This window comes from Haematobia irritans, chromosome 1, assembly GCF_050003625.1.
Source record: "Haematobia irritans isolate KBUSLIRL chromosome 1, ASM5000362v1, whole genome shotgun sequence".
Taxonomy (NCBI): Eukaryota; Metazoa; Arthropoda; class Insecta; order Diptera; family Muscidae; genus Haematobia; species Haematobia irritans.
Genome location: NC_134397.1, coordinates 178972632 through 178987972, shown reverse-complemented (window position 1 = coordinate 178987972; position 15341 = coordinate 178972632). Strand labels below are relative to the sequence as shown.

The window sequence follows — 15341 nt, the reverse complement described above, 5'->3', positions numbered from 1 at the left end:
GAAAGATGCTCAGTATGCTTTGACATTTCATCATGAATAGACTTACTAACGAGCAACGCTTGCAAATCATTGAATTTTATTACCAAAATCAGTGTTCGGTTCGAAATGTGTTTCGCGCTTTACGTCCGATTTATGGTCTACATAATCGACCAAGTGAGCAAACAATTAATGCGATTGTGACCAAGTTTCGCACTCAGTTTACTTTATTGGACATTAAACCAACCACACGAATGCGTACAGTGCGTACAGAAGAGAATATTGCGTCTGTTTCTGAGAGTGTTGCTGAAGACCGTGAAATGTCGATTCGTCGCCGTTCGCAGCAATTGGGTTTGTGTTATTCGACCACATGGAAGATTTTACGCAAAGATCTTGGTGTAAAACCGTATAAAATACAGCTCGTGCAAGAACTGAAGCCGAACGATCTGCCACAACGTCGAATTTTCAGTGAATGGGCCCTAGAAAAGTTGGCAGAAAATCCGCTTCATGTGCCGCAAATACAACTAGAAGTTAAAAACAGGATATGGTTTTTGTTTTTAATATTTTAGAATCTTAAATTTTGAATATGCAAATAGTTACTGGATACCGTTCGCGTACTTTCTACCAATTTTAAGCAAAGATAGTAAAATACACTCTTACTCTTTTGCTAGTTTTTACTGGAAAAGTACGCTATTTTAAATGAACATGTACTTTTCAGCAATGTTAAGCAAAGAGAGTAAAATACACTTTTACTCTCTTGCTAGACCTATTGACAACTTCTGCCACACATTTATTAATTATTATACCCTTCACCACTACTGTGGTACCAGACCAACCTTTTAGTATACGGATCGGCTTAGAATTAAATTCTGAGTCGATTTAGCGATGTCCGTCTGTCTGTCTGTCTGTTGATTTATTTTTGTGTGCAAAGTACAGCTCGCAGTTTTAGTCCGATTGTCCTAAAATTTGGTATAGGGTCCTGTTTCGGCTCAAAGACGATCCTTATTGATTTTGGAAAAAATCGGTTCAGATTTAGATATAGCTGCCATATATATTTTTCACCGATCTGGTCATAATTGGCGTGTATATAAACCGATCTTCCTCAAATTCCGTACATCGGAATATTTTATGAGTCTCGAAAAACTTGCAAAATATCAGCCAAATCGGTTCAGATTTAGATATAGCTCCCATATATAGCTTTCGCCTGATTTACACTCATTTGCCCACAGAGGCCAATTTTTTGCTCCGATTTAGTTGAAATTTTGCATAGGGAGTAGAATTACTATTGTAACTATGCGTGCCAAATTTGGTTGTAATCGGTTCAGATTTAGATATATCTCCCATATATAGCTTTCGCCCGATGTACGCTCATTTGCCCACAGAGGCCAATTTTTTGCTCCGATTTAGTAGAATTAGCATTGTAACTATGCGTGCCAAATTTGGGTGAAATCGGTTCAGATCCCATATATAGCTTTCGCCCGATTTACACTCATATGACCACAGATGCCAATTTTTAACTCCGATTTAGTTGAAATTTTGCACAGGGAGTAGAATTAGCATTGTAGCTATGCGTGCCAAATTTCGTTGACATCCGTTCAGATTTAGATATAGCTCCCATATATATGTTTTTCTGATTTCGACAAAAATGGTCAAAATACCAACATTTTTCTTGTTAAATCGCCACTGCTTAGTCGAAAAGTTGTAAAAATGACTCTAATTTTCCTAAACTCCTAATACATATATATCGAGCGATAAATCATAAATAAACTTTTGCGAAGTTTCCTTAAAATTCCTTCAGATTTAAATGTTTCCCATATTTTTTTTTACTAAAATTGTGTTCCACCTTAGTGCATTAGCCAACTTAAATTTTGAGTCTATAGATTTTGTAAAAGTCTATCAAATTCTGTCCAAATCGACTGATATTTAAAGGTATGTATTTGGGACAAACCTTTATATATAGCATCCAACACATTTGACGGATGTGATATGGTATCGAAAATTTAGATCTACAAAGTGGTGCAGGGTATAATATAGTCGGCCACGCCCGCCTTTAGACTTTCCTTACTTGTTTTTTTTTTAAGAAATGTGCATTGAGGTTTTTGCTCGGTTTTTAGGTTTGTGCTAGTACCCTAGCAATTTTGATATATGTAATTTATAATTTAATATTTAAATCACGATATTGTCCTATATTACATATCTATCAACATATGGCCCATGAGGACTCAGTTTGGTTAAATAAATAAATAAAATTTAAAAACACTTTTGTCACCATTTTCCGCCCGGTGATATTCATAAAAAAATATTAATATAATAATTATTTAATTTCCGCGTTACACTTCCGATCGTCTCTAACAAAAACAAAAAAAATCGATGAATTGCTTGGGTAACCGAAAAAAACATGTTTGATGTATGTCGGTCTCATAGATTTTCCGAATTTAAAGCAGGAAAATTCTTAGACCACTTCTAAACCGAGGAAAAGTTTCATTCATTTTTTTGTCCGCCGGTTCAAGAAAGAACCGCTTCGATGCCCGCATAAACCACAAGCATATCAGCCTAATAGAAGTTGTACTATAAAATTGTACAAATGAGTTTCTGAATTTGAATTAAAAAAATCTCATGCTATTTATTTGAGTAGTCGGATGAATAATCTAAGCGAATGTCGAATATAAAGGCAATTTTTGTTCTCCATCATTTATTTAGTATTTCTTGATTGAAAAAGTCTTAAAAATTAGTAATAAATAGTATTAAATAGTAAAACTTGAAATATATACTACAACAAAAAAAACTAGAATACAATATTCAACTGCTTTGAAATATTTTAAAAATAGTATCCACAACTTTGAGCAAATCTTTACCATATTCGACCTTAACGTTATTCTCCTCCATGAAACTTTGCAGTGAATCGCGTAAAAGACGTAGTTGTTTTGATAATTTCGTACCACGAATCATTGCCACGAATTTGACGCCACCGCAAATAAGCTTCCAAAGGGCAACACATATTGCAAGCTGTTCTTCAACATTACAAGATTTCTCTGATATTGGTTGAGAAATTATTTCGTTTGCAGTGTAGATGAAATCGTTAGAAGTTAAAAGTATACTGCGATTATTATTCAAAAAAGCCATGTTTCTCAAAATACGAAGACAAAGTAACCGTGTTTTTCCTTTACATCGATTAATTACAGCACACAAAGAATTCAAATGATGAGCATGAGCACCTTCTTCATAACGCGAAAGAATTTCCCAAAATGATAGCCAAGCATTTGTAATCTCTGGTTTAATGCGGGTTGCTTTAGAATTAAATGGGTACAAACTGTCGAATATGTCCGTGACGTGGGCTTTAGTTAATGCAATTCTACCCTCCACTGAGCTGCAACAATTCATCATAAGTCTTAGGCCAATTATAATAGTCGAGTAGGAGTCAGAATTCGTTGCTTTTATTTTTAAGGTATCCGCCATAGTAAGTTTTGTGGTCAAGTGTAAAACGGAGTGGGCAAAGGAACTATTGTTAATAGTTGAGAATCGTTTACACATTATCAACGATCGTTCACAAAAGAAAGCGGTACATTCCAAAACCGTCAATTTCAATTCTCCAGAATGTGCCATCCATGGCCATATTTGTATAATCACTTTACTGTATTCGAGAGCCATAAAATCATCCTGGACTACCATTGTTGGTGATGAATGCCAATTTAGCAAAAATTTAAATAGAAGTTGAAGATTCTTCACAACTACCGATTTCTTGTGTTCTCCATATCTTTTAACGTAAGTGGTGCATGAAGATGTTGCAAATTCTTCAAAGAATGTTTTAAAAATGTTGATCAACTGTTCGTTTAACTTAAGATTGCTGGCCGTCTCTTGGGCATTTGGAGAAACTTTCAGTAATAAGGAGAGAGTCTCCACAATTTGCTGTTGAGTATCACTTGGCGATGTGGTGAATTTACACATTTTTAGCGGATAAAGGTGTGTAAACACACGTATTAGAAGTATGCACAAATGCTCGGATATTGTTGATGTGGAACTTTTAGCTTGAAATGCAAATAGAAATATAAACATTTTGTAATTTATTAAAACTGAAGAAACCAAACACAAAAAAAATTGAATTCAATCACGAAATTAATCGATCCAATTAATTTTCAATTGACATGCCTTCAATGGTAATATCGATCACCAAAGTCAATTAAAAAATTAATTCATCTAATTAAAAACTTAATTGATAGTATTAATTTTTGTTTTAATTAAATAGTTATTGAATCAATTAAATAGTTTTTTTAATTATTAATTTTTGCTTTAATTAAAAATTTATTGAATTAATTAAATTTGTAATGCAATGTTTTTGAAATTCAATTAAAATTCTAATTGGAAAAATCACGAATTTAATTGATTTAATTAATTTTTAATTGAAATGTCTCCAATCACAGAAATGATAGTATTAATTAAACAATTTATTGAAACCCGTGTAAAAATTGGAGGATCCAATCCTATCTAATAATATCAAATTGGATCTAATTGGATCTGTTCAGATATTGGTTCAGACATAATTAGATATGCACAGATATGCTATATATGGTGCTAGATCTGGTTAGATATAGTTGCAGATCTCATCATATATAGTATAATATCTAATTATATCTGGCATATCTAATAATAATTTATGCTTGGATAGGACCATATATAGCACTATATCTAATAAGATATGGTAGATATAACATCATATCTGACTATATATGGGGTTAAATACGGTCCAAAATATAATAAAAAAAATCATGAACAAGTTAAAAAGATTTTTGAAATACACGTCTAAACCTCAATGTCATTATGTCAAATGTCAACGCCGTCAGGGGCATCACTTCTAAACAAATTTAACGCCAGACTAGCTGAGAAAATTAAGAAATTTAATATAATTGTTTTAAATGTGTTCCTTTGATAAAGTGTATATCGTTTCCTTTATTGCGGAGATTATGTAGGTAAGTAGATTGTATTTGTTATTTCCTTAGTAGTCATTTTCATATTGTTTTACTATTTTCTAGATTTGGAAAAAAGGAAACCTCAGTGGTGTACTGGTTAACATGCCCGCCTTGCATTCAAAAGGTCACGGGTTCAATCCCAGTTCCGACCAACACCAAAAATTATTTCGGCGGTGGATTATCTCCTCGCAGTAATGTTGGTGACATTTCTGCTTCAAAGATTCTCTAAGTTGTTTCAGCGCAACGTGAAATGCCGATAGGACTCGATTATAGCAAGGAGGTCCCATGTTATTGAGCTAATTATTGAATCGAGCAGCAGTCAGTGATAAGTGAGATGTTGATCACTGTGATGTCATGATGGTCTGAATAGTATGTATGAGCCTAAAATAACAGCCTATCGCTATACCTAACCTAATCCCGAATACACTTTAAATGTGAGTATTAAAAGCAACATAAAATTATATGACAATTTTTATTGCAACTTAAAGAAGAATGATCCAAAACAATACTAATACTTGCTTACATAGTTCAATATATTCCCATATTTGTTTATTCCTATATTTGTTTAATAATTGTTTTTTTACTTAATTTCATTGCAGATTGCCTTAACGCTGTAATACTTTAGTCGCGTGTCTAAGTCCAAAGCAGAAGAAACAAACGAAAAAACCCTTGGACAACACTCTAACTCAACTGTCAATACTCTTAAATAGCTTTGATGGATCAATTTAAATTAAACATATTTATTATGCACATACTTTTTGTCTGTATTATTAAATAAAACAATTGATCTCATTTTATATACAAATTATGGGCTTTTATGTGTTGAAAGATCTCGAAAGATACAATTGTATCAAATAATATACAATTATATCCAATTAGATCTGATTAGATGTGTCTCATTTTTGAGATCTGATCAGATCCAATTTCATAGTATTTAGATCTGACCAGATATAACCATTTTTCGGATCTGCTCAGATCTGACCATATCTTGGCTCAGATCTAACCATATCAAATCAGATCCCCCAATTTTTACACGGGAAGTCAATTAAAAAATTAATTGATCCAATTAAAAAATTAATTGATAATTTTTGTGATTGAAGTTTGTTTCAATTAAAAATTTTGTTGAATCAATTTAATTTTTAATTGAATATTTTTTAAAACTCAATTAGGACTTTAATTGGAACATTTTTCGTACAATTTTTTTCTGTGTACCTTCTCTTGTGATCAAAATGATGTATTTTTCATTCGGATTTAATATCTTCCTGCTGTTATAGATGCACTTAGATTAACAAGTACATTGTGCTACCCTACATGATAATCTCTTATAAATGGGCGCTGGGTCCTCGTTTTTTTATAGCGTCCAAACGAATGAATCCGCTTGGTCTTCACTTGTAAGTGATCGATGGGTGTAAGAAGGGGATGACCCTTGTCTTAGTTTTGGGAGTGGTATTCTAACAGACGTTAATGCAATGCCATTTGACTGCCAAGTCCACATTGGGGAATTGTGACATCACCGACACTGAAAAGCATTCATCCGGACATATACTCGTAGTTGGTCCCCAACGATGTTTTGGCTTTGTCCAGAAAGAAAATTGCTTAGGTGTCTGTATAAAAAAGTCTTTGAAAAGTCAATCATCTGGACCTAAGACACGATCTCGACTTTTAAATTATACATTTATTGGGTTACCCAGCTGGTATAGGTTAACTATACCTGACATACACCTAAATATTAAGATCACGGTTGACACTCGAGCCAAAAATAATCTACCAAAATTTGGAGAAAATTGTGTCAAAATTTTACTTCTATAGAAAATTGTGTCAAAATTTTATTTCTATAGAAAATTTTCTCAAAATTTTATTTCTATAGAAAATTTTCTCAAAATTTTATTTCTATAGAAAATTTTCTCAAAATTTTATTTCTATAGAAAATTTTCTCAAAATTTTATTTCTATAGAAAATTTTCTCAAAATTTTATTTCTATAGAAAATTTTCTCAAAATTTTATTTCTATAGAAAATTTTCTCAAAATTTTATTTCTATAGAAAATTTTCTCAAAATTTTATTTCTATAGAAAATTTTCTCAAAATTTTATTTCCATAGAAATTTTTCTCAAAATTTTATTTCTATAGAAAATTTTTTCAAAATTTTATTTCTATAGAAAATTTTCTCAAAATTTTATTTCTATAGAAAATTTTGTCAAAATTTTATTTCTAGAGAAAATTCTGTCAAAATTTTATTTCTATACAAAATTTTCTCAAAATTTTATTTCTATAGAAAATTTTCTCAAAATTTTATTTCTATAGAAAATTTTCTCAACATTTTATTTCTATAGAAAATTTGGTCAAAATTTTATTGCCATAGAAAATTTTGTCCAAATTTTATTTCTATATGTTGTCAAAATTTTATTTCTATAGAAAATTTTGTCAAAATTTTATTTCTATAGAAAATTTTGTCAAAATTTTATTTCTATAGAACATTTTGTCAAAATTTTATTTCTATAGAAAATTTTGTCAAAATTTTATTTCTATAGAAAATTTTGTCAAAATTTTATTTCTATAGAAAATTTTGTCAAAATTTTATTTCTATAGAAAATTTTGTCAAAATTTTATTTCTATAGAACATTTTGTCAAAATTTTATTTCTATAGAAAATTTTGTCAAAATTTTATTTCTATAGAAAATTTTGTCAAAATTTTATTTCTGTAGAAAATTTTGTCAAAATTTTATTTCTATAGAAAATTTTGTCAAAATTTTATTTCTATAGAAAATTTTGTCAAAATTTTATTTCTATAGAAAATTTTGTCAAAATTTTATTTCTATAGAAAATTTTGTCAAAATTTTATTTCTATAGAAAATTTTGTCAAAATTTTATTTCTATAGGAAATTTTCTCAAAATTTTATTTCTATTGAAAATTTTCAAAAAATTTTATTTCTATAGAAAATTTTCTCAAAATTTTATTTCTATAGAAAATTTTGTCAAAATTTTATTGCCATAAAAAATTTTGTCCAAATTTTATTTCTATATGTTGTCAAAATTTTATTTCTATTGAAAATTTTCTCAAACCTTATATTTCTATAGAAAATTTTCTCAAAATTTTATTTCTATAGAAATTTTTTCAAAATTTTATTTCTATAGAAAATTTTTTCAAAATTTTATTTCTATAGAAAATTTTCTCAAAATTTTATTTCTATAGAAAATTTTGCCAACATTTTATTTCTAGAGAAAATTTTGTCAACATTTTATTTCTATAGAAAATTTTCTCAACATTTTATTTCTATAGAAAATTTGGTCAAAATTTTATTGCCATAAAAAATTTTGTCCAAATTTTATTTCTATATGTTGTCAAAATTTTATTTCTATTGAAAATTTTCTCAAACCTTATATTTCTATAGAAAATTTTCTCAAAATTTTATTTCTATAGAAATTTTTTCAAAATTTTATTTCTATAGAATATTTTGTCAAAATTTTATTTCTATAGAAAATTTTCTCAAAATTTTATTTGTCTTAGTTTTGGGAGTGGTATTCTAATAGACGTTAATGCAATGCCATTTGACTGCCAAGTCCACATTGGGGAATTGTGACATCACCGACACTGAAAAGCATTGATCCGGACATATACTCGTAGTTAGTCCCCAACGATGTTGTGGCTTTGTCCAGAAAGAAAATTGCTTAGCTGTCTGTATAAAAAAGTCTTTGAAAAGTCAATCATCTTGACCTAAGACATGATCTCGACTTTTAAATTATACATTTATTGGGTTACCCAGCTGGTATAGGTTAACTATACCTGACATACACCTAAATATTAGGATCACGGTTGCCACTCGAGCCAAAAATAATCTACCAAAATTTGGAGAAAATTGTGTCAAAATTTTATTTCTATAGAAAATTTTGTCAACAATTTTTTTTCTATAGAAAATTTTCCCAAAATTCTATTTCTATAAAAAAATTTGTCAAAATGTTATTCCTATAGAAAATTTGCTCAAAATTTTATTTCTATAGAAAATTTTCTCAAAATTTTATTTCTATAGAAAATTTTCTCAAAATTTTATTTCTATAGAAAATTTTCTCAAAATTTTATTTCTATAGAAAATTTTGTCAAAATTGAATTTCTATAGAAAATTTTCTCAAAATTTTATTTCTATAGAAAATGTTCTCAACATTTTATTTCTATAGAGAATTTTTATCAAAATTGTATTTCTATAGAGAATTTTTATCAAAATTTTATTTCTATAGAGAATTTTTATCAAAATTTTATTTCTATAGAAAATTTTGTCAAAATTTTATTTCTATAGAAAATTTTGTCAAAATTTTATTTTTATATAGAAAATTTTATCAAAATTGTATTTGTATAGAAATTTTGTCAAAATTTTATTTCTATAGAAAATTTTGTCAAAATTTTATTTCTATAGAACATTTTGTCAAAATTTTTATTTCTATAGAAAATTTTGTCAAAATTTTATTTCTAGAGAAAATTTTATCGAAATTTTATTTCTATAGAAAATTTTGTCAAAATTTTATTTCTATAGAAAATTTTATAAACATTGTATTTCTATAGAAAATTTTGTCAAAATTTTATTTCTATAGATAGTTTTGTAGAAATGTAGGTAATGGTGTGGCTGAGGATTAGTTCTCAAATTTCTAGCAGTGAAATAACTGGACAGATTAGGAACGTAGATGTTTAACCGATCGCATATGTCAAAAAGGAGAATTGAACCGAAATATATGTAATACTGCGAAATATCAACTGAATGCTGCCGTATATACAAAAATTCGATATTGAATGTTGTGATTAGCCGCTGGAGCCCCACCTTGATGCAAGTCTTTTGTGTTCTTTCTGGGTGAAGATGTTGTACTTGAAAACGTCACCTAGGATTGCCCACCAGACATGAGTGGTTAAACCATCTCTTAAGATTATTTGGGAGCGAGGTTTCTGTTATATCTCCTAAGACAGCGCAATGCTATTACAAGTTGATAACACTCAACAAACTAAACAAATCTAAAAACTACAATCGGAAAATTGCTGCAGCCACCCACGCTATCGAATTCAGTTTAAAACGTGCAATATTTTTCTTGAAAAACGACAGCACTCTGGGCAATGCCACTTCGAACCATGTTAGAGATAATAAATTGTCACATTGTAAGTTGAAAGTTGCAATATTTTTCAAGAGTTCTAACTTGCTTATAGGAAGGATATCGCTAAGCATTGCAATGGGAATAGTCTGCCAATCCATATAAGAGGTATTTACCCATATTCATTATGGGATAGTCTTGGAAAACAAGAAATCCACAATAAACCTTGGAGCAGTGTTTTGAAATGGTGTGAAATATGTATATTAATAAAAATGTCTTACCTTTCTTATACGCCCCGTTATTTTTCTTTTTTCCAGTTTCATTATGATTTTCTTTGTTTTCGTTCTCAGTTTCTTCTAAAGCTTCTGCATTTTCTTTGGATATGTTTGAACCATTTATTAGCAATAGTACATTACAACTCAGTTCTCCTCCAATTTCGGATTGCGCCTTAATACAAAGTAAACTAAGTAGTGATAGCATACAACGTTGCAGCATGGAACTTTGTCGATTTATGGTTAGAGCATATTGATAAAATTTCACAAATTCCGAACTGTATTCCAGCATTTTTGTGGTGAGATGTTCTAATGCCTGGGGATCTTTAAGTAATACCATAAGCAATTGAATCATATCGACTATTCGCAGCGGTTCTATACTCGAAGGTTCTATGGAAAATACGATTTTGCAAAAACAGTCCAACCATATGGGGTCACGGCAAATTGTCCTCTGAAGGAATATAAAATTATTGACATGACACATGGAATAAAGACGACAAATTAGGGCTATCATATCATAATATTCCACGTAATTAGTCGATGCAGGTATAGGATGTTTAAAAACTTCATAAAGTTTGAACATAAATGAGCAAGTGCAGATTTCATCGAGGAAAACGGGAGATCTCAAGGATATTTCAATACATATACGTGTGTAAGAGGTTAATAATTCACATGTTGTAATATTGGTATTAGATGCATCATCCAGCCCATCGGGCAATTCATCACTTAGTATACATACATCTTTATTGAGAGCTTCACCGGCTGTACGTATAAATCCATGCTGTTCCAGAAGTTTTTCAATAGCTTCTATTTCACCTTTCCCCTTTTGTATTAAGTTGGCAAACAATTGACCTGCCAACTGTCGGCAACGTAAAATCTCTTGAGAATCAAGGTTGGTGCTGATACAACATGCCATAAATCCGCCTGGCAAAAAAGCCAGTTCATTCAATAACAAATCTGGTCCGGAGCAATCTGAAGTTTTTGCTTCTCTGTCGGTTTCTGGTTGCAGGGCAATGGTTTCCGATGTAAGATACAATAAGCTCCAGGCTAAAACTCTTACTTCACCATCTATATGGGCACACAATCCACTGATGTACTTCACCACTCCTGATGTCAAGCGAAAATTTACCTTAGGAGATTCCATTTGACGACAAAGCATCAATATGGATGTCAAACAAGCTTTATGCCATTGTGATCCAGTTTGTGTAAATGATTTCAAAGCTAAAGATAGTTGTAAAAATCGTCTGCAATAATAGAATAGCAATTTATCCGACATATCCAAGTGACGCTGTGATAATACCAACAGCAAAGAAAGCAAACAACGGACACGTTGCAAATCCCGAACCTCAAAGAGTTGCAGACAACGTTCCATAAACAAATCGAAAAGATTAGTATAGAATTTGCTACTTTCCCCTGCGGGGAGAGTGCTTTCGAAAACATCTTTGAAGTTCCCAATGAGATATTCGAGTAAATGTGATATTCGATAGAAAATATTCAAAGGAATTTCCTCCTTTTGTGTGGTTATCATAGTAATGACTGCATGTTGAGTGTCCTTCTGCAAAATCTTTATAAATTCCTCAGCTATTTCCCTTATGGGAATTTTCAAACAGTTGATGAGAACATCTAGTAAATGTCCATACAGTTCCAAGTCCTGGGTGTTGCTTGGTTGAAGTTGCAAATATTTATTTAACATTGTACTTAGCATTTTATTGGACTCTCTATCGACCTGGAATGTATGATGAAGTCTTGGTAAAAGCAACTGTTGGTTCAACATGGAACAAGCCTGTTTTAAAGATCGATGATCTGTGGCATTTGTAGAAGCTTTCACTAAACGATGCAATGATACACCAGGCTGTGTGGCTCGTATCAAACGTATATCTTGCTCGGTTAACTTTAGATTCTCTCTAATGTCAAGCTGCAATTGTTTTGTTATTGATTTTTGATTGATATTTTCAAGGCCATTGCAAGAGATGTCTGCTATAACAAAACGCCAATACTGCATTTCCTCCTGCTCCGATGCAAACAATGAAGATAGTTTTGCACTTTCATCCGTAAAGTGATATGGCAGAGCCGATCGTAAAATTACATCTAAAGGCATATGAATGTTGTCCATTATCAATGGACCTTCTACACGTTTTTCCGTTACCACTAAATGATGGGCGAAAATCAATTGAAACAGGCACATTGTTGCATCTTGTCGTACTTGGATGTCATTATGGAACATCATTAGAGCTCGTAACAATAAAACATAAATATTTGATGTTTCCGAAAGTTCACACCGTAATGAGGTATCATATAAGAAAATCTTGTTAAGAATACTTATAGCAGGTATGGCAGTGTCGGGATAGTCCAGGAATGATGTATTTTGTAAAGCATTTTCCAATGCTTGTAGAATGAGGTACGAAGCTCCGGCACTACATAGTTCTCCGGTTACATGCCAATTGGAACACAATACATTTATTTGCATTAGAGTTGTTTTTCGTATCAAAGGTTCAACATCAGGTGAGTCCAGCAATTGGAAGAGGCTATTTAATGTTGCAACAGCATCGCCTCTTATTGGGGCAATATCATTGAATACATGATGATATTCTCTAGGAGCCGTTAGGAAGCAAATATCATTGGGTAAAGTGTCACTTATCTCTAGAAGATTGGGCATATATTTGTTTGTTGAATCCAATGAATTGAGGCTATACAATAGTCTTGTTAAAGCCTCCGATCGTCTATTGGTATTGGCATGAAAAAGAAATGCTATGTTGCCTTGTAGCATACTAACATAAGGTAAATGTCTAGAGTCGGGATCATAAAATTTCATAAGTAGATCCATAATCCTTTTCGAAAATGAACAGCAACTTAGTAATGGTAAAACGGGAATTAATGTTGGCAAAAATGAGCTCCAGTTGGAGCCAAACAACGATTGCGATTGCAGCAACAACTCAAAAATTTTAAAACAAGAGCTCTTAATTATCTCCTCTTTGCATTCGAACCCATTATTGAGTATATGCAATAACATTTTCGTATTCAATGGAACTCCTATTATGCCGGCAGCTAGAAGAGATGGATTCGGACATTCTGATATGTAATGTTCACCATTCATTAGGCAGCCCATGTGTCGCTTAAATGCTGTCATTAATTGCTCATACATAAACATTTGCAAGGGCATTAGTGGAATGCTAAGCAACTTAATTAACAAATCTATGGCTCCATTTCGCAAATCCACGTTGGATATATATAATGGTAAAACATCCTGTAGGGCTTTGAATAATATATTCATTAATTGCTTACTTTGCAGTTTTTCCAATATCAAAGGTATTTCTGAGGATAGTTTGAGGATTACCTCCACACCAGACACTGCAGATCCATTCAACATTTTAATGACATCCCCAAGGGAATTTTCATATCTCTCTAAAAATTGATATTTTTCACTTAAACTTTTTTCATGCTTACACAAAATCTCTTGCAGAAGACGATGACGTTCCTTGTACAAACATTTAAGTGAGTAGTCACGTAAAATAGGTTCGAACACTTCCACCGACTGTAGAGGTTTATAAAGGCTATTGTTTCTGGCTATATCTTGTAAAAGAAATACCAGCTGCATTTGATACAAACGCAGACGTGTACATTGATCTGTTTCGGCATATTTTGCACATAATTGGTTGACAATTCCTGCTAATTTGTGTAAATACTTATAACTAATTTGTTCTTTTAGGCTAGTGAATAAGTGTAATATTTTGAATATCATTTCCCAAACAATGGGCGAAGCTATGTTTTGGTCCGATTGTAAATCTAAATGATATAGGCAAACATCAAATAAATCACTCAAAGCCTTATTAACTTTTAGCTGGCAAGGTCTTGGCAAATCATTGTCACTTGTGGTACTGGGATTATATGGATAATTATACGATTTCTTTCTGTATTCCAATCGTAATCGCAGAATATCTAAGAATTCATTCAAAGCCAAAGCTGTCATATCAATCGGACATTGGGCATTTTCCTTTCTATGCTCTGCCTCGAACAAATCAAGCAAGCTGCGATAAATATGAGGAGCTTGTAACATATATTCTGCAGGATAGTCTTTCATTGTTAAGTGCAGATGTTGTAATGCATGCTGCAACTCGATTGGTTTAGACATAGGATTTTTTAAAATTTCTACCAAAAATTTCATAGATGTATAGTCACTATTTCCCGGTGTACTCCAAGGCATTTCATAATCTTGTAAATTATAATCATCTGGCTCCTTTTCACACTGTACACTAAGACGTTCTGTGGCCCTCATGAGTTCTTCCAAGTTGTCAGTAGTATCCTTGCTTTCAACTACATTACACGTCTCATATTTCTTCAGTACATCCATTATTTCTTTCAACACTAACAATTCTTGAGTTTGATGTTCCAATAATAATTTAATTTTTCGAAACTCTTTCCTTAAACGTTCGGCTCCCATCCGTTTTATTACCTTTTCTCCATAGTGCTCTGATAGTAGTAGCCGCTTCAAAAGGTTTAAAGTCTTCATAGGCGCTCGTATTGGAGTGAAACCAAACCATCGTATCAATTGTTTACATAAATCCACAGGTTTAAATTCCACTTTTTCATTTAGTTCCAATGCCCTTTGCAATTTGTTAATGATTTGATCCAATGTTCTCAAACGGATTTCTGTCGATTCATGTGTAAGTTTTGCCACAGTTTCACGATTTATTTGTAGCGTAGACATTTTTGTAGACTGAAAGAAATATATATTTTTGTGGTTTTAAAGGCCGATTTCTTATCCTTCAATAAGTAATTCATTTATTTCTCCGATTTTAAATTAGTTTCATTCAAAACACTTTCCTTCGTACTTACCCCGCGCTTTATTGTAAACAAATAATAAAATAGTGATGACAACCATACGATTAATAATCGATACCAATGTTTTTCATGTAATGTATCGAATCAACCTAATTGTTTGCGTTTAGCGTTTATAGAGGTAGGGGTGAACCACCCAATTGATCAACCGTTAAGGCCGGTACTCTGTTCGGTTTTCGCGTTGAAACTCCATACAAAACCAAAAAATGCGAAAAATTTGCGAAA

At 31.5% G+C, this 15341-nt stretch overlaps 1 protein-coding gene and 1 long non-coding RNA gene across 2 annotated transcripts; one reads left to right on the top strand and one right to left on the bottom strand.

The window, feature by feature from the left end:
- Positions 1-2651: 2651 nt before the first annotated feature.
- Positions 2652-15008, bottom strand: ana3 (rotatin homolog anastral spindle 3). The gene is made up of 2 exons (XM_075292184.1): positions 10290-15008; positions 2652-4001 (listed from the first exon to the last, which is right to left on the bottom strand). Exons 1-2 carry the CDS (start codon positions 14983-14985, stop codon positions 2776-2778), a joined length of 5922 nt encoding a protein of 1973 aa, XP_075148299.1. The 5' UTR covers positions 14986-15008; the 3' UTR covers positions 2652-2775.
- Positions 4637-5745, top strand: LOC142222181 (uncharacterized). Its single transcript, XR_012718270.1, has 2 exons — positions 4637-5374; positions 5540-5745. It is a non-coding gene; the product is annotated as an uncharacterized LOC142222181 (long non-coding RNA).
- Positions 15009-15341: the final 333 nt, after the last annotated feature.

Bases quoted from the DNA above. Each gene is read 5' to 3' on its own strand.
- ana3 (XM_075292184.1), bottom strand. From the start codon at position 14,985: ATGTCTACGCTACAAATAAATCGTGAAACTGTGGCAAAACTTACACAT. The intron at 4,002-10,289 runs GTAAGACATTTT...TTGCATTTCAAG, and splicing joins TAACGGGGCGTATAAGAAAG to CTAAAAGTTCCACATCAACA.